This window comes from Pangasianodon hypophthalmus, chromosome 23 (genome assembly GCF_027358585.1).
Source record: "Pangasianodon hypophthalmus isolate fPanHyp1 chromosome 23, fPanHyp1.pri, whole genome shotgun sequence".
Lineage (NCBI taxonomy): Eukaryota > Metazoa > Chordata > Actinopteri > Siluriformes > Pangasiidae > Pangasianodon > Pangasianodon hypophthalmus.
In genome coordinates this window covers 159,518-175,958 of record NC_069732.1, presented here as the reverse complement: position 1 = coordinate 175,958, position 16,441 = coordinate 159,518, and the positions used below count along the sequence as shown (strand labels likewise).

Below are 16,441 nucleotides of genomic sequence, written 5' to 3'. Positions count from 1 at the left end.
GGGCTCAAAGGTATTTGGACAAAGTGACATAATTGTAAATATAACCATAATTTTAATACTTGGATGAAAATTCTTTGCAGTCAATGACTGCCTGAAGTCTGGAGCCCATGTTCTCAAAACTCAAATTCTGAGTTTCCTCCCTGGAGATGCTTTGCCAGGCCTTCACTGCAGCCACCTTCAGTTGCTGCTTGTTTGTGGGTCTTTCTGCCTTCAGTTTTATCTTCAGTAAGTGAAAAGCAGCTCTACTGGTTTCAGGCAACTGACTTGGCCGTTGAAGAATATTCCATTTCTTTGCCTTCAAAAAGTCTTGAGTTGCTTTCACAGTATGTTTACGGTCATTACCCACCTGCACTGTGAAGCGGGGTCCTATCAGTTTTGTAGCATTTGGCTGATTGTGAGCAGAGAGTATAGCCCTATACACCTCAGAATTCATCCTGCTACTTCTGTCAGCAGTCACATCATCAATAAACACCAGTGAGCTCATTCCATTGGCAGCCATACATGCCCATGCCATAACACTGCCTCCACCATGTTTTACACACAATGTGGTATACTTTGGATCATGAGCTGTTCCTTTCTTTCGCCATACTTTTCTCTTCCCATCATTCTGGTACAAGTTCATGTTGGTTTCATCAGTCCAAAGAATCTTACTCCAGAACATGGGAGGCTTTTTTAGATGTTTTCTGGCAAAGTCTAATCTGGCTTTCCTGTTCTTGAATGTTACCAGTGGTTTGCACCTTGTTGTAAACCCTTTGTATTTACATTCATGAAGGCGTCTCTTGATTGTAGATTTTGACAATGATACGCTTACCTTCTCCAGAGTATTCTTGACTTCTGTTGATGTTGTGAGGGGTTTTTTCTTCACTAAGGAAAGGCTTCTGCAATCATCCACTTTAGTTATCTTCCGTGGTCTTCCAGGCCTTTCAATGTTCTTGAGCTCACCAGTGCTTTCCTTCTTTTTAAGAATGTACCCAACTGTTGATTTGGCCACACCTAAGGTTTTTGTTATCTCTCTTATAGGTTTATGTTGTTTTTTCAGCCTAATGATGGCCTCCTTCACTTGCATTGAGATCTCCTTGGACTTCATATTGGTAGCTCCAGTCGAACAGCTGCCAAATGCCAACTCAATACCTGATATCAGACCTTTTATGTGCTTCATTTGTCTTGAAGTAACGAGGGAATGGACTGCAACTGGTCAATTAAGTTCTTGTCAGTCAATTGTCCAAATACCTTTGAGCCCCTGAAAATGGAAGTACTTTGCTTAAAATGGCTGTAATTCCTAAATGGTAAATGCCATATTTTTGTGGAACCTCTTAAAATAAAGCTGAAAGTCTACACTTCCATCACATCTTGACTGTTTTATTTCAAATCCATTGTGGTGGTGTATAAAGGCAAAATCACAAAAACTTGTATATCTATATTTATCTTAGTGCACATGTTTTATTTAATTTTATTCATTTTAATTTAACTTTGTATTTGTAATTAATGTAATTAATTAATTTATGATTTCTTTTTAAATCAATCATTTTTTAATATTTTTCTTTTTATTTGTCAAGCAGCTTGAATTGTCTTGTGTATGAAATGTGCTATATAAATAAACTTGCCTTGGTTTTATGTTATGGTCTGACTTTAGACTGGGTCGTAACACACTAATTCATGTAAATTCAGACTGAGTCTGACAACTAACAAATATCTGTTTGCATTAGTAAATTCGAATATATAACCTGATTCATCAGATGTCTTATTTACTGATTAATGATGTCTAAATTAAAGTAACAGGCCTACATGGGCACAGTGGTGAAATGCACAGAAAATAGGAATTTTATTGTTAGATATACAACATTTTGTTTCAACACCAACACTTTGTACACACGTTTATGGAAAACTCCTAAATATGTAAACCTGCAGGCATATCGAACCCTTTGTAGATCAGAATGGAATCTTCAATAATATTTAAATTAAAAAGAATATATACAATTAAAATGCACTTTTTAAAATTTTGACAGACTACAGAATATATTTGCTAAAATAACAAGTAAAATATATTTTGATAACAGTCTACAGGTTTAACATCCATCCATCCAGGGACACCCTGGACAAGGTGCCAAGCCATCGCAGCACGTTTAACATGTAAAACGAAATTTATTTTTTTCAATAAAAATACTGTTGTCATTTTGTATGTAATTTTCCAAAGTGTGGCATAATAACAGTTTTTAATAATATTAGTCATGGAACATGTAATCTGTGCAAGAACTTAAATAATAAATGTGAAATATGCTCTATTATCGAATTCATTATAGAATTTCATTACAGACTTCACAAACTGTCAAAGATAAAAGTTGATTTAAAAATTCTGTGCTAATTTGGTTAATAAAAATCAATATGTATTTTACAATATATTTTTATTTTTAATGTGATATTGCATGAGGTTCCCATTAAGAACTAAATTATGTATGACTACATCGAAAAATTTCAGCATTACAGTCAAAATGAGGAAGGTTTCACTTTTTCTGCTCTTTACATTGCAAACAGGTAAAACATAAATATCAGTCTACTACCAACAATTCATTTTCAATTAAATTACCACTACATTGTTGAAGTGCCATTTTTAATTTAAAATTATTATTATTATTATTAAAAGTAAGACATTCTACACCTAAAAAGAAACACCAGTCCTCTTTTTCCATGAAATCAATCTCTTGATGCTTTTCAAAATCTCCTGCAGTTTTAATCCATATATTATGGGATTGAATAAAGGAGGAATGAGTAAATATTCAACTGACATGGTCATGGCAACAATATGGGGAATTTGTTTTGATTCTAGTCTGTTATTTATAATTTCAAAACAAATGTTGACAGAAAAATTGCTGAAAATGAGAAGATGTGGTAAACAGGTCTGTAGAGCTTTTCTTCTGAAATCTTTAGAATTCTTTAAACACACAGAGAGTATCCTGATATATGAGTAGAATACAAAGGTCACCGGAGGAAACACAGCAATGCTGAAAACAAAAAGCCCGTAGGAGCTGTTTGCAGATGTTTCTTTACAACTTAATTTTAGAATTGAGTAATTATCACAGTATATTCTGTTCAGTTTAAATTTACACAGCGGAAGTTGATACACTGCTATCAAAGCTACACCAAGTTCACAGCAAGGCAAAAACCATGATAAAAATATGAGTTTTTTCACAGTGGACATTTTTACAATAGTTGCATATTGTAATGGTTTACAGATGGACACATATCTGTCATAGGCCATAGCTGATAACAGTGCAAATTCTGATGAAGCATACCAATAAACAAATAAAGCCTGAAATAAACAGCCGTGGTAAGAAGTGATTTGTTTTTCAGACAGTAAATCAGTGAGCAGTTTAGGATAAAGAGAAGTCGCTCCAAAGAGAGCATTACAAAGCAAAGCAGCAATGAACATGAACATGGGCTCATGGAGATGTTTGTTCATGAATATGACAAAAATGACAACAGTATTAAATACAATGATTGATATGTACACAGTAAGAGTAATTAAAAAATAAACATATCTGTAGTTCTGTAGATCCACATGTCCCTCTAGTGTGAAATATGTAATATTAGTGACATCCATTAATTTCTAAAAATAAATAAATCAGTGAATAAAATCCATCATAATTTAGATTAATACATTCTACAACTGTGGTGAGAAAAAGCTTGGTGCACATTTATACTATCTCGCCTGACACACATTCCTTAGTGACTTTCTGACAGTCACTAACATAAAAATCCCACCCTCTTTCCTGACTAGGCAGTCATGGCCTAATGGATAGAGAGTCGGGCTTTGAACCTGAAGGTTGTGGGGTCAAGTCTCAGGTCCGGCAGGGATTGTAGGTAGGGGGAGTGAATGACCAGTGCTCTCTCCCACCCTCAATACCACGACTGAGGTGAGACCCTTGGGCAAGGCACCGAACCCCCAACTGCTCCCCGGGCGCCGCAGCAAAAAAAGGCTGCCCACTGCTCCGGGTGTATGTTCACTACTGTGTGTGTGTGCGCACTTGGATGGGTTAAATGCAGAGCACAAATTCTGAGTATGGGTCACCATACTTGGCCACAAGTCACTTCACTTCACTTCATAATAATGAATTTTATTATATATAAGCCTCCAACCTAGGCTATGCGTTATGCTTACCCAAAATTTCAATAGTCAGTATTTTCAACTGTATAAATTAGTTTTCTAAAGGCTGTTAATGCTGCTAGAACAGCACTCAATTCAATTTAATTTTATTTGTATAACGCTTTTAACAGTGGACCTTGTCACAAAGCAGCTTTACAGAAATAAATACACTGCCTGGCCAAAAAAAAGGTCGCTGTTTGGGTTTAAATAAGCAAATACTTAAGAGCCTATGATTGGATCATTACTGCAGTGATTAATATGTTTCAGCTGGCAACAATTCTTTTAACCTTAACTGATGCAGTGTGTAGCTTCTCATTTCTTAAACAACTATGGCAGATTACGGTCGTGGAAAAGATGTTACTGACGGGGAAAATTGTTGGCCTGCATCAAGCAAAGAAAACAACTAAGGAGATTGCTGAAATCACTGGAACTGGGTTAAGAAATGTCCAGTGCATTATTAAAGCCTGGAAGGATTGTGGTGAACCTTCAGCTTTACAGCAGAAATGTAGTCGAAAAAAATCTTGAATGATCATGATCGGGGATCTTTAAAACGCTTGGTGATGTCACATCATAAAAAAATCGATAGGAGAACTCACGGCGATGTTTAATAGTGAAAGTAAGAGCATTTCCACACGCAAAATGTGATGAGAACTTACAGGATTTGGACTAAACAGCTGTGTGGCCACAAGAAAGCCATTTGTTAGTGAGACTAATCGGAAAAAATGACTTCAGTTTGCTCTGGAGCATAAAGACTGGACTGTGGAGCAATGGTAAAAGGTCATGTGGTCTGATAAAATCAGATTTACCTTATTCCAAAGCAATGGGCATGTCAGGGTAAGAAAGGAAATGCACAAAGTGATTCATCCCTCATGCATAGTGCCTACTATACAAGCCTCTGGGGGCAGTGTTATGATCTGGGGTTGCATCAGCTGGTCAGGTCTAGGCTCAGCCTCATTGTGCGGGAATAAAATGAAGTCAGCTGAGCACCTTAGGCCTCGTCATAGCACAGAGACAGCGCTAGTTAAAGTGGTAAATGACTTAGTACTGGCCTCTGATCAGGGTTGTGTATCCTTGCTTGTGCTGCTTGACCTTTAGCAGCTTTTGATACCATTGATCATGTTATTCTCCTCAATAGACTAGAAAATGTTGTAGGCATTAAGGGAACAGCCTCGTCCTGGCTCAGGTCTTATTTGACTGATCGTTATCAGTTTGCAGACGTAAATGGTGACTTCACCACACATACTCGGAAAAGTTTGGTGTTCTGCAAGGCTCTGTTTTAGGCCCACTGCTTTTTCCTTTATTTGCTACTTCTGGGCAAAATTATTCTTAAACATGGTATTAGCTTCCACTGTTATGACACACAGTTGTATGTTTCAGCAAAGCCAGATGGCAGACACCAGCTTAATAAAGTTGAGGAATGTGTTAAGGACATTAGACACTGGATGCTTATTAACTTTCTTTTACTTAATTCTGACAAGACAGAAGTATTTGTACTAGGACCACATGCAGCTAGAAGTAAGCTTTCTGATTACAGAATAACTCTGGATGACCTTTCTGTTTCATCATGTGCAGCAGTAAAAGACCTTGGTGTGATTATTGACTCCAGTCTTTCATTTGAAGCTCATGTAGATAATATTACTAGGATAGCATTCTTTCATCTCAGAAATATTGCTAAGATAAGAAATATAATGCCACTACATGATGCAGAAAAATTAGTTCATGCTTTTTTTTACCTCTAGATTGGATTATTGTAATGCCTTACTGTCTGGATGTTCCAGTAGATGCATAAACAAGCTCTAGTTAGTCCAGAATGCAGCAGCAAGAATCCTTACTAGAACCAGATGATAGGACCACATCACCCCTATCTTATCCACACTGCATTGGCTCCCAATCAAATTTCATATTGATTATAAAATACTACTATTGAAATATAAAGCACTGAATGGTCTCGCGTCACAGTACCTGAGTGAACTTTTGGTCTTTTATGATCCATCACGTCTACTTCGATTAAAAGGTGCAGGCTATTTGTTGGTACCTCAAATAGTGAAGGCTACAACTTGGGGTAGAGCTTTCTCTTACAAAGCCCCACAGTTATGGAACAGCCTTCCACTTAGTGTTCGGGGCTCAGACGCAGTCTCAGTGTTTAAGTCGAGGCTGAAAACATATTTGTTTAGTCAAGCCTTTAGTGAATAGTTTTCTTAGGTACAGGGGCAGGTCTGGAGGGTTCACAGGCATAGAGTGTTGTGGTGAACTGGGATGTTTGGATGCTGTCGCCCCCCCACACTCTCACGCGTTCATTCAGGTTTGTTGATGGTGGAGTGGCTGGCTGCTTTATGTCCCAGGATGCCCTCATGTCTTATGTTACCTTCTGGCTCTCCCTTTTAGTTATGCTGTCACAGCTAGTCTTGCCGGAGTCCCTGCTTGCACTCTGCATGCAAAGTACATTGTCCTTAACCATTACAGGACAAAAGCTTACCTAACAATCTCTTTCTCTCTCTCCCTCCATCCCTCTCTCTCTCTGTCGAGCTACACATGCACATTGCAGCATAGTTCATAGTCTCAGAACAGGCCTAGTTAATCTGTGACAATCCAGAGCCAAGGTCAGGGAGCAGACAAGCAGGCTAAACTGACTGTCTGCTAGCTGCACACTCAGATTCCACTATATTGAGACTGTGTCTGTTCCCTGAGCTAAACAAAAATATAGAAATACTCTGAGATTTTGTTTTAGTAACCTAATTAACATAAAATTAGATCATACTGAATGCACAGCCAGCACCTTTGATGTGAAGCTAGGACTGCTAAATATTAGAGCTCTTACGTCTAAAGCACTTATTGTTAATGAAAATACTACTGATCAGGAATTTAAAGTACTGTATTTTAACAGAAACATGGAATAAACCAAATGACTATGTAGTTTATACCAACATAATGCCTTCTGCCGAGCTACACATGCAACTCCTGAGATGCCAGTGATCCTGACCCCTTCTGCTCTCCGGACCTGCCTGATCCATCCTGATGCCCTACTTCTGGTTGGATTTCTCATCATTTGAAAACCACTCGCTGCTGCTGAAGATGGCTTTCCATGGACAGCCTTAAGATACATGAGATTACTGTGGATGGTACCACTTAGATTTTGGACTGCAATTCCCACAAACTGTTTTGCACTCAAGCCTCCATCAGTGAACAGTTCAATTCAATTCAATTCATTTTTATTTGTATAGCGCTTTTTTACAAAGGTCATTGTCTCAAAGCAGCTTTACACAAACAAAAGTAAAGTGAAGTGTGTGTGTGTGACGTCTCTGATGAGCAAGCAGGGCGACGGTGGCAAGGAAAAACTCCCTGAGATGGTGATAGGAAGAAACCTTGAGAGGAACCAGACTCAACAGAGAACCCATCCTCATATGGGTTTACACTGTAGTGCGCGTGTGTGTGTGTACAATGTGTGTTGGTGTAGTCCATAGAAAACAGCTGAAGCGTCTTTGTGGCAGTGAGAAGCATTGCCGGTGGACAGGTCCAGAGTGAAGGGAGGGGAAGTCTGGATTACCAGCAGCTCAGGAGTGATGCTCATCTGGTCCAGAGCGTAGGGGGGTCTGGATCACCGGCAGCTCAGGAGTGTAACTTCAGTTGATACAGTTGATAACTTCAACAAAATAGACTTCATGTGTAAACTATAATGTACTTTTGTGGTTACACAATTGCACTGTTTCACCATGTAGTACACAGTTATAGAAGAGAATTATTTATAATTGCACTATCCGTTAGCACCCAGATGAGGATGGGCTACCTTTTGAGTCTGGTTCCTCTCAAGGTTTCTTCTTGGGAGGCAGGCTGAATGTCAGCAGAGCTTTGGGCTTGCATTTATTTCCACCTCACATTTCAATGAACTTTTTCCAAAAACCAAAAAACACACATATATATATATATATATATATATATATATATATATATATATATATATATATATATATATATATATATATATGGGGGAGGGTGGGGTAAGATGAGCCAATTTTTACTTGTGTCATCCTCTATGCATGGAAAAATAAGACAGAAGTCAAACAAAATCAACCTTTATTTCGGGATGTCTCGTGTCAAATGAAATAATAAGAATGCATCAATAACAAAGGGCCGTGAAAATGTGGCTTCTCAAAAAAAAGTGGTCTTGTGGCTCAACTTGCCCCAGCTGAGGGGTAAGCTGATCAGAGCGATTGGGTAAACTGAACCACTGACTTTTTTAAAGTTTAAACCTGAACACAGTTTCAAAAAATCACACTTTTCTTAAATGTAACTTTAAAAGTAACTTAATGTAACTTTTAATGTAAACAACATCAAACCAACCAAAAAAAAAGAAGAATCTGTTCAGCATATCAACAACTAATCAACATTCCATCCATCAAGGTTGCAGGGAAATATGTAGTGTTGCTCCCTTCTTGCAGTTCCCCCAGCCTTTTGAGGTTGAGGTAACTTCTTCAGCACATCGCTTTGTGGGAAAAAAGCCACATCATTTTCCTTGAATGCAAAAGTGGGTTTCTCATTCACAGTGCTCCCCCAGATTCTTCTGAGAAATCTTGCACTCACTTCGTCGCCCTCAAGTTTCTCAACCATGCCAATGTAATGATAGCTCCTGCTTTTGGTTTTAATGTTACCTCTAACAAAGTCACCAACCAACAGATCTGTGATGTCTGGTTCGCTACTCTCATCCTCAGAGCTCTCATACTAAGAAATGTCATCAAGTTGGATGGGAACATCACTCTCATCAGAGCTGCTATACACTGTGATTTTCTTCTTGGTTTGTTTTTTCTTGAGCTTCCCTTTTTCTTTGATGTTACTTTGCTTTTTCCCCTGCTGTTTATTTTTTTCCTCTTCATGATCCCTTTCAATTGCTTGCTTTTCAGGTGTATCAGTTAGGATTCTTGTCTTCACATGCTTTCTCTTTGTTTGTGCCCTGGGATGCAGACTTTTGGGTATGGGTAGAATTTCTTCTGCATACACATATACAGTGTGGCTGGGATGCAAATCTGTGTCACTTGGTGAAGCACGTCCATGTGTGGGGCATGATGAAGTCAGCTCAGCAGTGAAGGCTGAAGCCCTTCCCAAAGATGTCACTTCAGGCATACAGCAGAAGAGATGGTGGCGTGGTTTAAAATTGTTGAACAAATCTCGGCCTAAAAGAACAGAATTAATTACATCAAGATGCTGTGTTTAGCTACACAAGATCAGTTAACCTTAGCAGTTAGCTGACCTACTGAATTATGTGATGTCTTGCGCACCCTACCTGCTAAACCCTTCTCTTTCCAGTTGTTGGGGACAGGAATATTGTTTCTGTCTGCCAATTCAAATGCCAGTTCACAACATTTTTTGGGGGTAAGGCCATGGAACTGGTCAGGCAGCTTCATGATATGGTCTGCAAGCTCCTTTCTCTATATCCTCTGTGAAGACCCTCTTTGCCTTCACTGTTCCACTGTAACCTATGGTTTTCACTTCCTTTCTCTCCTTCTTTTTGATATATTCAATTCAATTCAATTTTATTTGTTTCTTGAGCTTCCCTTTTTCTTTGATGTTACTTTGCTTTTTCCCCTGCTGTTTATTTTTTTCCTCTTCATGATCCCTTTCAATTGCTTGCTTTTCAGGTGTATCAGTTAGGATTCTTGTCTTCACATGCTTTCTCTTTGTTTGTGCCCTGGGATGCAGGGCACAAACAAAGACAAATTTTTATTTCAATTAATTTTTTATACAATTTTATTTGTATAGAGCTTTTAACAATGGACATTGTCACAAAGCAGCTTTACAGAAATAAATGGATTAAAAAAAATATATTGTAAATATGTGAATTTATCCCTACTGAGACTGTGTCTGAGCCCCGAACACTAAGTGGAAGGCTGTTCCATAACTGTGAGGCTTTGTAAGAGAAAGCTCTACCCCCTGCTATAGCCTTCACTATTCGAAGGTACCAACAAATAGCCTGCACCTTTTGATCGAAGTAGGCGTGGCGGATCATAAAAGGCCAAAAGTTCACTCAGGTACTGTGGCGCGAGACCATTCAGTGCTTTATAGGTCAATAGTAATATTTTATCATCAATACGAAATTTGATTGGGAGCCAATGCAGTGTGGATAAGATAGGGGTGATGTGGTCCTATCTTCTGGTTCTAGTAAGGATTCTTGCTGCTGCATTCTGGACTAACTAGAGCTTGTTTATGCATCTACTGGAACATCCAGACAGTAAGGCATTATAATAATCCAACCTAGAGGTAACAAAAGCGTGAACTAAATTTTCTGCATTGTGTAGTGACGATATATTTCTTATTTTAGCAATATTTCTGAGATGAAAGAAAGTGATCCTAGTGATATTATCTACAGGAGCTTCAAAAGAAAGAATAGAGTCAATAATAATAATAATAAAAAACTTTATTTTATAAAGCGCCTTTAAAAGCAGCTTCTCAAAGTGCTGAACGCAATATAAACAATACAATAAAAACAATACAAAATCAACAAGCAAATGCAAGTTTAAAAAAATATGTCTTAAGCTGAACTTTAAAAATATTGTAATTCTGAACTTCCCTAAGTTCAAGAGGCAGAGAATTCCAAAGGAGAGGAGTATAGAAAGAGAAAGCCCCATCACCCACAGATCTTAGATGAGTCTGAGGAACAACCAGCAAGTTTGACTGAGAGGAGCACAATCTACGATTAGGAGTGTAAGGTAATTCTGTAAGGTAATGTGGTGCCAGGCCATGCAATGCTTTAAAAGTAAGCATCATAATTTTAAAATCAGCTCCAAATCTGACCGGGAGCCAATGCAAGGATTACACTAGAGTAATATGACTGCCAATCCTAGTCCCAGTTAAAATCCTGGTGGCTGAATTTTGCACATATTGCAACTTACTGAGTGTAGATTTAGAAACTCCGGCTAAAAGGGCGTTACAATAGTGTAACCGTGAGACAACAAAGGAATTTATCAGCATTTCCGCGACTGTAAAATTTTACATAGGACGCAATCTTGCGATATTTCTGAGGTGGAAAAAAGAGGTTTTAATAGTACTCTGGACAAAAGAATCAAAAGACAGATTTGCATCAAAAATAACTCGAACCTTACTTGACTCTGGAATAATCACTCGAATCTGGATAATCACACCAAGGTCTTTTACTCCTGCACATGATGAAACAGAAAGGCCATCCAGCGATACTAAGCAATCAGAAAGCTTACTTCTAACTGCATGTGGTCCTACTACAAGTACTTCTGTCTTGTCAGAATTAAGTAAGAGAAAGTTAATAAGCATCCAGTTTCTAATGTCTTTTACACATTCCTCAACTTTATTAAGCTGGTGTCTATCATCTGGCTTTGCTGAAACATACAACTGTGTGTCATCAGCGTAACAGTGGAAGCTAATACCATGTTTATGATTAATTTTGCCCAGAGGTAGCATATATAAAGAAAAGAGCAATTGGCCTAAAACAGAGCCTTGCGGGACACCAAACTTTACCTTAGTATGAGAAGTCACCATTTACGTTTACAAACTGATGAATGATCAGTCAAATAAGACCTGAGCCAGGAAAGGGCTGTTCCTTTAATGCCTACTACATTTTCCAGTCTATCGAGGAGAACAGCATGATCAGTGGTATCAAAAGCTGCACTAAGGTCAAGCAGCACAAGCAAGGAGACACAACCCTGATCAGAGGCCAGTAGTAGATCATTTACCACTTTAACCAGCGCTGTCTCTGTGCTATGATGAGGCCTAAATCCTGACTGATACATTTCATGAATGTTATTCCTATGTAAGTATGAGCAAAGCTGCTGTGCTACAACCTTTTCTAGGACCTTGGAGATAAAGGAGAGGTTTGATTTTGGTCTATAGTTAGACAGCTGACAGGGATCAAGGTAAGGTTTTTTAATCAAGGGCTTGATAACTGATAATTTAAAATATTTAGGTATATAGCCATTGCTAAGGGAAGAATTGATTATCTTTAATTATAGAGGTTTGATTGTTTCAGGAATTATCTGTTTGAGGAAACAAGTAGGTAATGGATCTAGCATACAGGTTGATGATTTTGATGATAAAATTAGTGAAATTATTTTGGTCTCTTCAAGGGGAGTAAAATATTGTAATTGTTGATCTGATAATATAATAATATCATCTACAGGGTTAGTTATAAAACTGTCTGGTTTTAAATTAATAATCTGAATTTTTTGCCTGATATTTTCAATTTTACCATTGAAAAAATTCATGAAGTCATCGCTGCTATATAATGATTGTGTGCATGTTTCTATTGTAGTCTTATTCCTAGTTAATTTTGTTACAGTATTAAATAAGAATCTAGGATTATTTTTGTTATCTTCAATTAGGGTGGAGAGATACATTGATCTAGCAGCACTAAGAGCTTTCCTATAGCTCAAAAGGCTCTCCTTCCATGCTGTTTGAAATACTACCGATTTAGTTTGTCACCATTTACGTTCTAGTATTCGAGTGGTCTGTTTTAAAGTTTGTGTGTGATCGCTATACCAGGGTGCTAGCTTTTTCTCCCTAATTATTTTTCTTTTAAGTGGAGCTACCTTATCTAGCGAGTTGCAGAACATTGATTCTAAGCATTCAGTTGCTGAGTTGCTGCTCTCTCCATCTCCTCAAGGGGTGTTGAGCCCCAGTTAGTCTTCCTCTTATAATTTCTTGGCATGATATCTTTTCTGCAATGTTTAAAATATGAAAAACCAAATCAGTTCTGTAATACTACACTGAAATACATTTTTTTACTTAAAAACTTTAACTTAACTTCAGTGCCTCATGGTGGGTTAAGATAAACCGTCAGCTGAGTTTACCCCACAGCATTTGGTTCACTTTGCCCCACAGCCACCATTTTGGAAAAAACTGCCTGGCTTAGTAATTCAGGCTAATCTTTAGCTAAATCATTCACATGGTTTTATACATTAGCAAATCACCAATACGTATGGTATATATTTTTAGGCCTGGATAAATTTGCTTTGACATAACGGTCATTACACCTGACATGTATAAAATTTACTTTGTTAGGATAAAAACAGTTTCTTGTGAAAAAAATCATATTTACTATGATGAGGCCTAAATCCTGACTGATACATTTCATGAATGTTATTCCTATGTAAGGCCTGGATAAATTTGCTTTGACATAACGGTCATTATACCTGACATGTATAAAATTTACTTTGTTAGGATAAAAACAGTTTCTTGTGAAAAAAATCATATTTACTATGATGAGGCCTAAATCCTGACTGATACATTTCATGAATGTTATTCCTATGTAAGTATGAGCATAGCTGCTTTAGCATGTGCTTCTCTCCACCACAGCCAGATAGAAATGATGGTTGCTTCCTGGATTTATGATCACATGACAACAAATGTGTACAGTTGCCTAGATACAGGGGGCTTATTTTGCCCCACCCTCCCCTATATATATATATATATATGTGTATATATTTATTTATATTTATTGTATATAGCCTGGGATTTCCTTGTCATTCTGAACCCACTGGACAGCACAGAGAAAGTGTGCACAGATCATAACCAGATGTTTCAGCAATTCATCACCATTGTACCAACTAAACTGGAGATCTTCAAAGTGACAGCTGATATGCATCAGTACTCTGTTACTCAAATGCAGCAGGAAGTCATGGAGGCTTAGGCATTTTTATGAAATATGACCTCAGCTTGCTCATGGTCTGAGTAACAGAACAGCACATGCTGAACAACTTGGTTGGCTTCTGTGTAACTTGGGGTTTATAAGCCCAAACAGGTACAGGGTTGTGGATGGCCATGCAAAAAGCTGAATGTCTCTACTGTCAGAGAACGGTGGATTCTAGCAGCTCAGTGTTGGTTCCCCTGTACCCAAGGATCTTCTCCATCTGAGACATAAGCAGACCACAGGACTAAATTACCAAGCAGCTTTCTAAAGCTGTTATTATTGACTTCTCTGGCAATGTGGTATTTTGAAGGGCCACCTGCTCCAAGCACATAACTGTAACTCAGACTATAAACACAATTATTGATTGGTTGCTTTCATTACCAACAGGACCCAACAGGACACTTCAGCACTCTGACTGGTCTGTGGCTACACAGCCCCATACACAGCAAGCCGTGATGCATTGTGTGTTCTGACACCTTTCTACCATAGCCAGCATCAACTTTTTCAGCAATTTGTGCTATAGTAGCTATTGTGTGGGCTAGGACCAGATGGGCTAGCCTTTGCCCCCTCATAAATGAGCCCTGGGTGCCCATGACCCTGTTGCCAGTTCGCCGGTTGTCCTTGTCTGGTTATCTGGTTTTAATATTATGGCTGATAACTGTATAAAGGAAAAAGCAGTGGGCTAAAACAGAACCTTGTGGAACACAAAACTTTATCTTAGTATACACAGAAGTAACCATTTACAGTACATCTACAGACTGATAATGATCAGTCAAATAAGACCTGAGTCATCAGGTTCTTGGTCACCTTTCTTACCAAGACCCTTCCCCCCAACTGCTCAGTTTGGCCAGGCGGCCAGTCCTGGTTGTTCCAAACTTCTTCCATTTAAGAATTATGGAGGCCACTGTGCTCTTTGGAACCTTCAATGCAGCAGAAATTTTTTTGTAGCCCCAGATCTGTGCCTCGACTCAATCCTGTCTCTGAGCTCTGCAGGCAGCTCCTTTGACCTCGTGGCTTGGTTTTAACTCTGATATGCATTTTCAGCTGTTAGACCTTATATAGACAGGTGTGTGTCTTTCTAAATCATGTCCAATCTATTGAATTTGCCACAGGTGGACTCCAATCAAAGTGTAGAAACATCTCAAAGATGAACCAGAGAATTGGGATGCATTTGAGCTAAAGTTCAAGTGTCATAGCAAAGGGTCTGAATACTTATGTCAGTGTGATATTTCAGTTTTTTTCTATATAATAAATTTGCAAAGTTATCACAAATCTGGTTGTTGCTTATAAAGGTGCATTGGTGCTTCCTAGTCAAAAACATGAGTAAACAATGAGTAAACCGGTAAAAAGTTTACATTAAAATAGCACATCACATTCTAATTTATTTGTGTGTTATGTAGGGTAAGATTTACTACAAATAAATATTTAGTAAATACAAAAATATAATGCTAATGAACAAATGCAGGTTTGTGTTTAATAACCTCATGGCATACACATATCTTACTTTTCCAAAACATTTTCTTAATCCTAATCTCTAGTTAACATATTTGAAATCCAGCATATGTCATCACTCCATTTACAGGTGAATTCTCCACTGAATCAAAAGCAGGCAGTAGAAATGGGAATTCTATAGTGGGCTTTATTTCCTTGTGTGTTGGATGTGTTGATTAGTACAATGTCATATTAAAAAAAAAAAAAAAAAAAGATTATAGAGCTTACCCACCAGCACTAGAATCAGCATTCTGAGCAAGTGCGGTTGACCTTTACTGAGGATAGAACTGACCTCTCTGTGCTAGAAATCTCTGCTGTTTTGGAGTCCACCCCTTTAGCTGATGTTACTGTGGTGGATAGAAATTGCAATTATATACTGTAAGGCTGCAGAAGTGGATGAGTAACACCCCTTCTGACATTGTGGATGTGTGCTTCTTTTCAAGATGTCATCAGTGTAGGCAATGAGGCATTGGAAGACTGCTGGCGCTGAAGATAGCACATATCATGCAGTACTCAAAGTGGCCAGAGGTGGTGCTAAAGGCCATCTTCCCTTTGTCACCCCTGCAGAAATGCACCAAGTTGTAGGGACTATGTGGGGCCAACTTTGAGAAAATTTTTGCCACACAAAATTGCTCCAATGCAGAGAGAACAAGTGGCAGAGAATAGCGATACATGACGGTAACTTGGTTTAGTCCTTGGTAATTGATGCAAGGCCACAGGCCGCCCCATTTCTTTTCCAGCGGATGCTGGCAAGGATGAGGGGTGAGTGAACCCCTGTTTCAGGGTCTCCTCAGTGTATTTTCTACATGGCTAGTGTTTCCTTGGTGGACAAGGAAATTGTAAATGTAATTTTGTGCAGGTGTGGTGCCCGCCAGGATCTCTATGGCACAGTCATAGGGGTTGTGAGGTGGTAGCCCACTGGCTTTAGTTTTGCTGAAGACTTTAAGTCACGGTACTAGGATGGGAATTTCCACTTGGGACTTTCTGGGCTTTTCCTTGTGGTAGAGGTCATGCACACAGACAGATCCTTGAGACAGTGGGCTAGACAATGTGATGACCAGTAGGTGATTTCTCTTTCTGTCCAGGTGAGCTGAAGATTTTGTGCATGCATCCAGGGGAATAACACTATGGGCAACTTGGTCATGACAGTGATGAGGAGAGAG

At 38.5% G+C, this 16,441-nt stretch overlaps 1 protein-coding gene across 1 annotated transcript; it reads right to left on the bottom strand.

The window, feature by feature from the left end:
* Positions 1 to 1,614: 1,614 nt before the first annotated feature.
* Positions 1,615 to 5,339, bottom strand: LOC113529063 (putative gustatory receptor clone PTE03). Its single transcript, XM_053228488.1, has one exon. The coding sequence runs from the start codon at positions 3,596 to 3,598 to the stop codon at positions 2,657 to 2,659; it is 942 nt and encodes a 313-aa protein (XP_053084463.1). The 5' UTR covers positions 3,599 to 5,339; the 3' UTR covers positions 1,615 to 2,656.
* Between the last annotated feature and the right edge of the window lie 11,102 nt (positions 5,340 to 16,441).

Coding starts and splice junctions, on each gene's coding strand:
- LOC113529063 (XM_053228488.1), bottom strand. CDS start 3,598: ATGGATGTCACTAATATTACATATTTCACACTAGAGGGACATGTGGAT.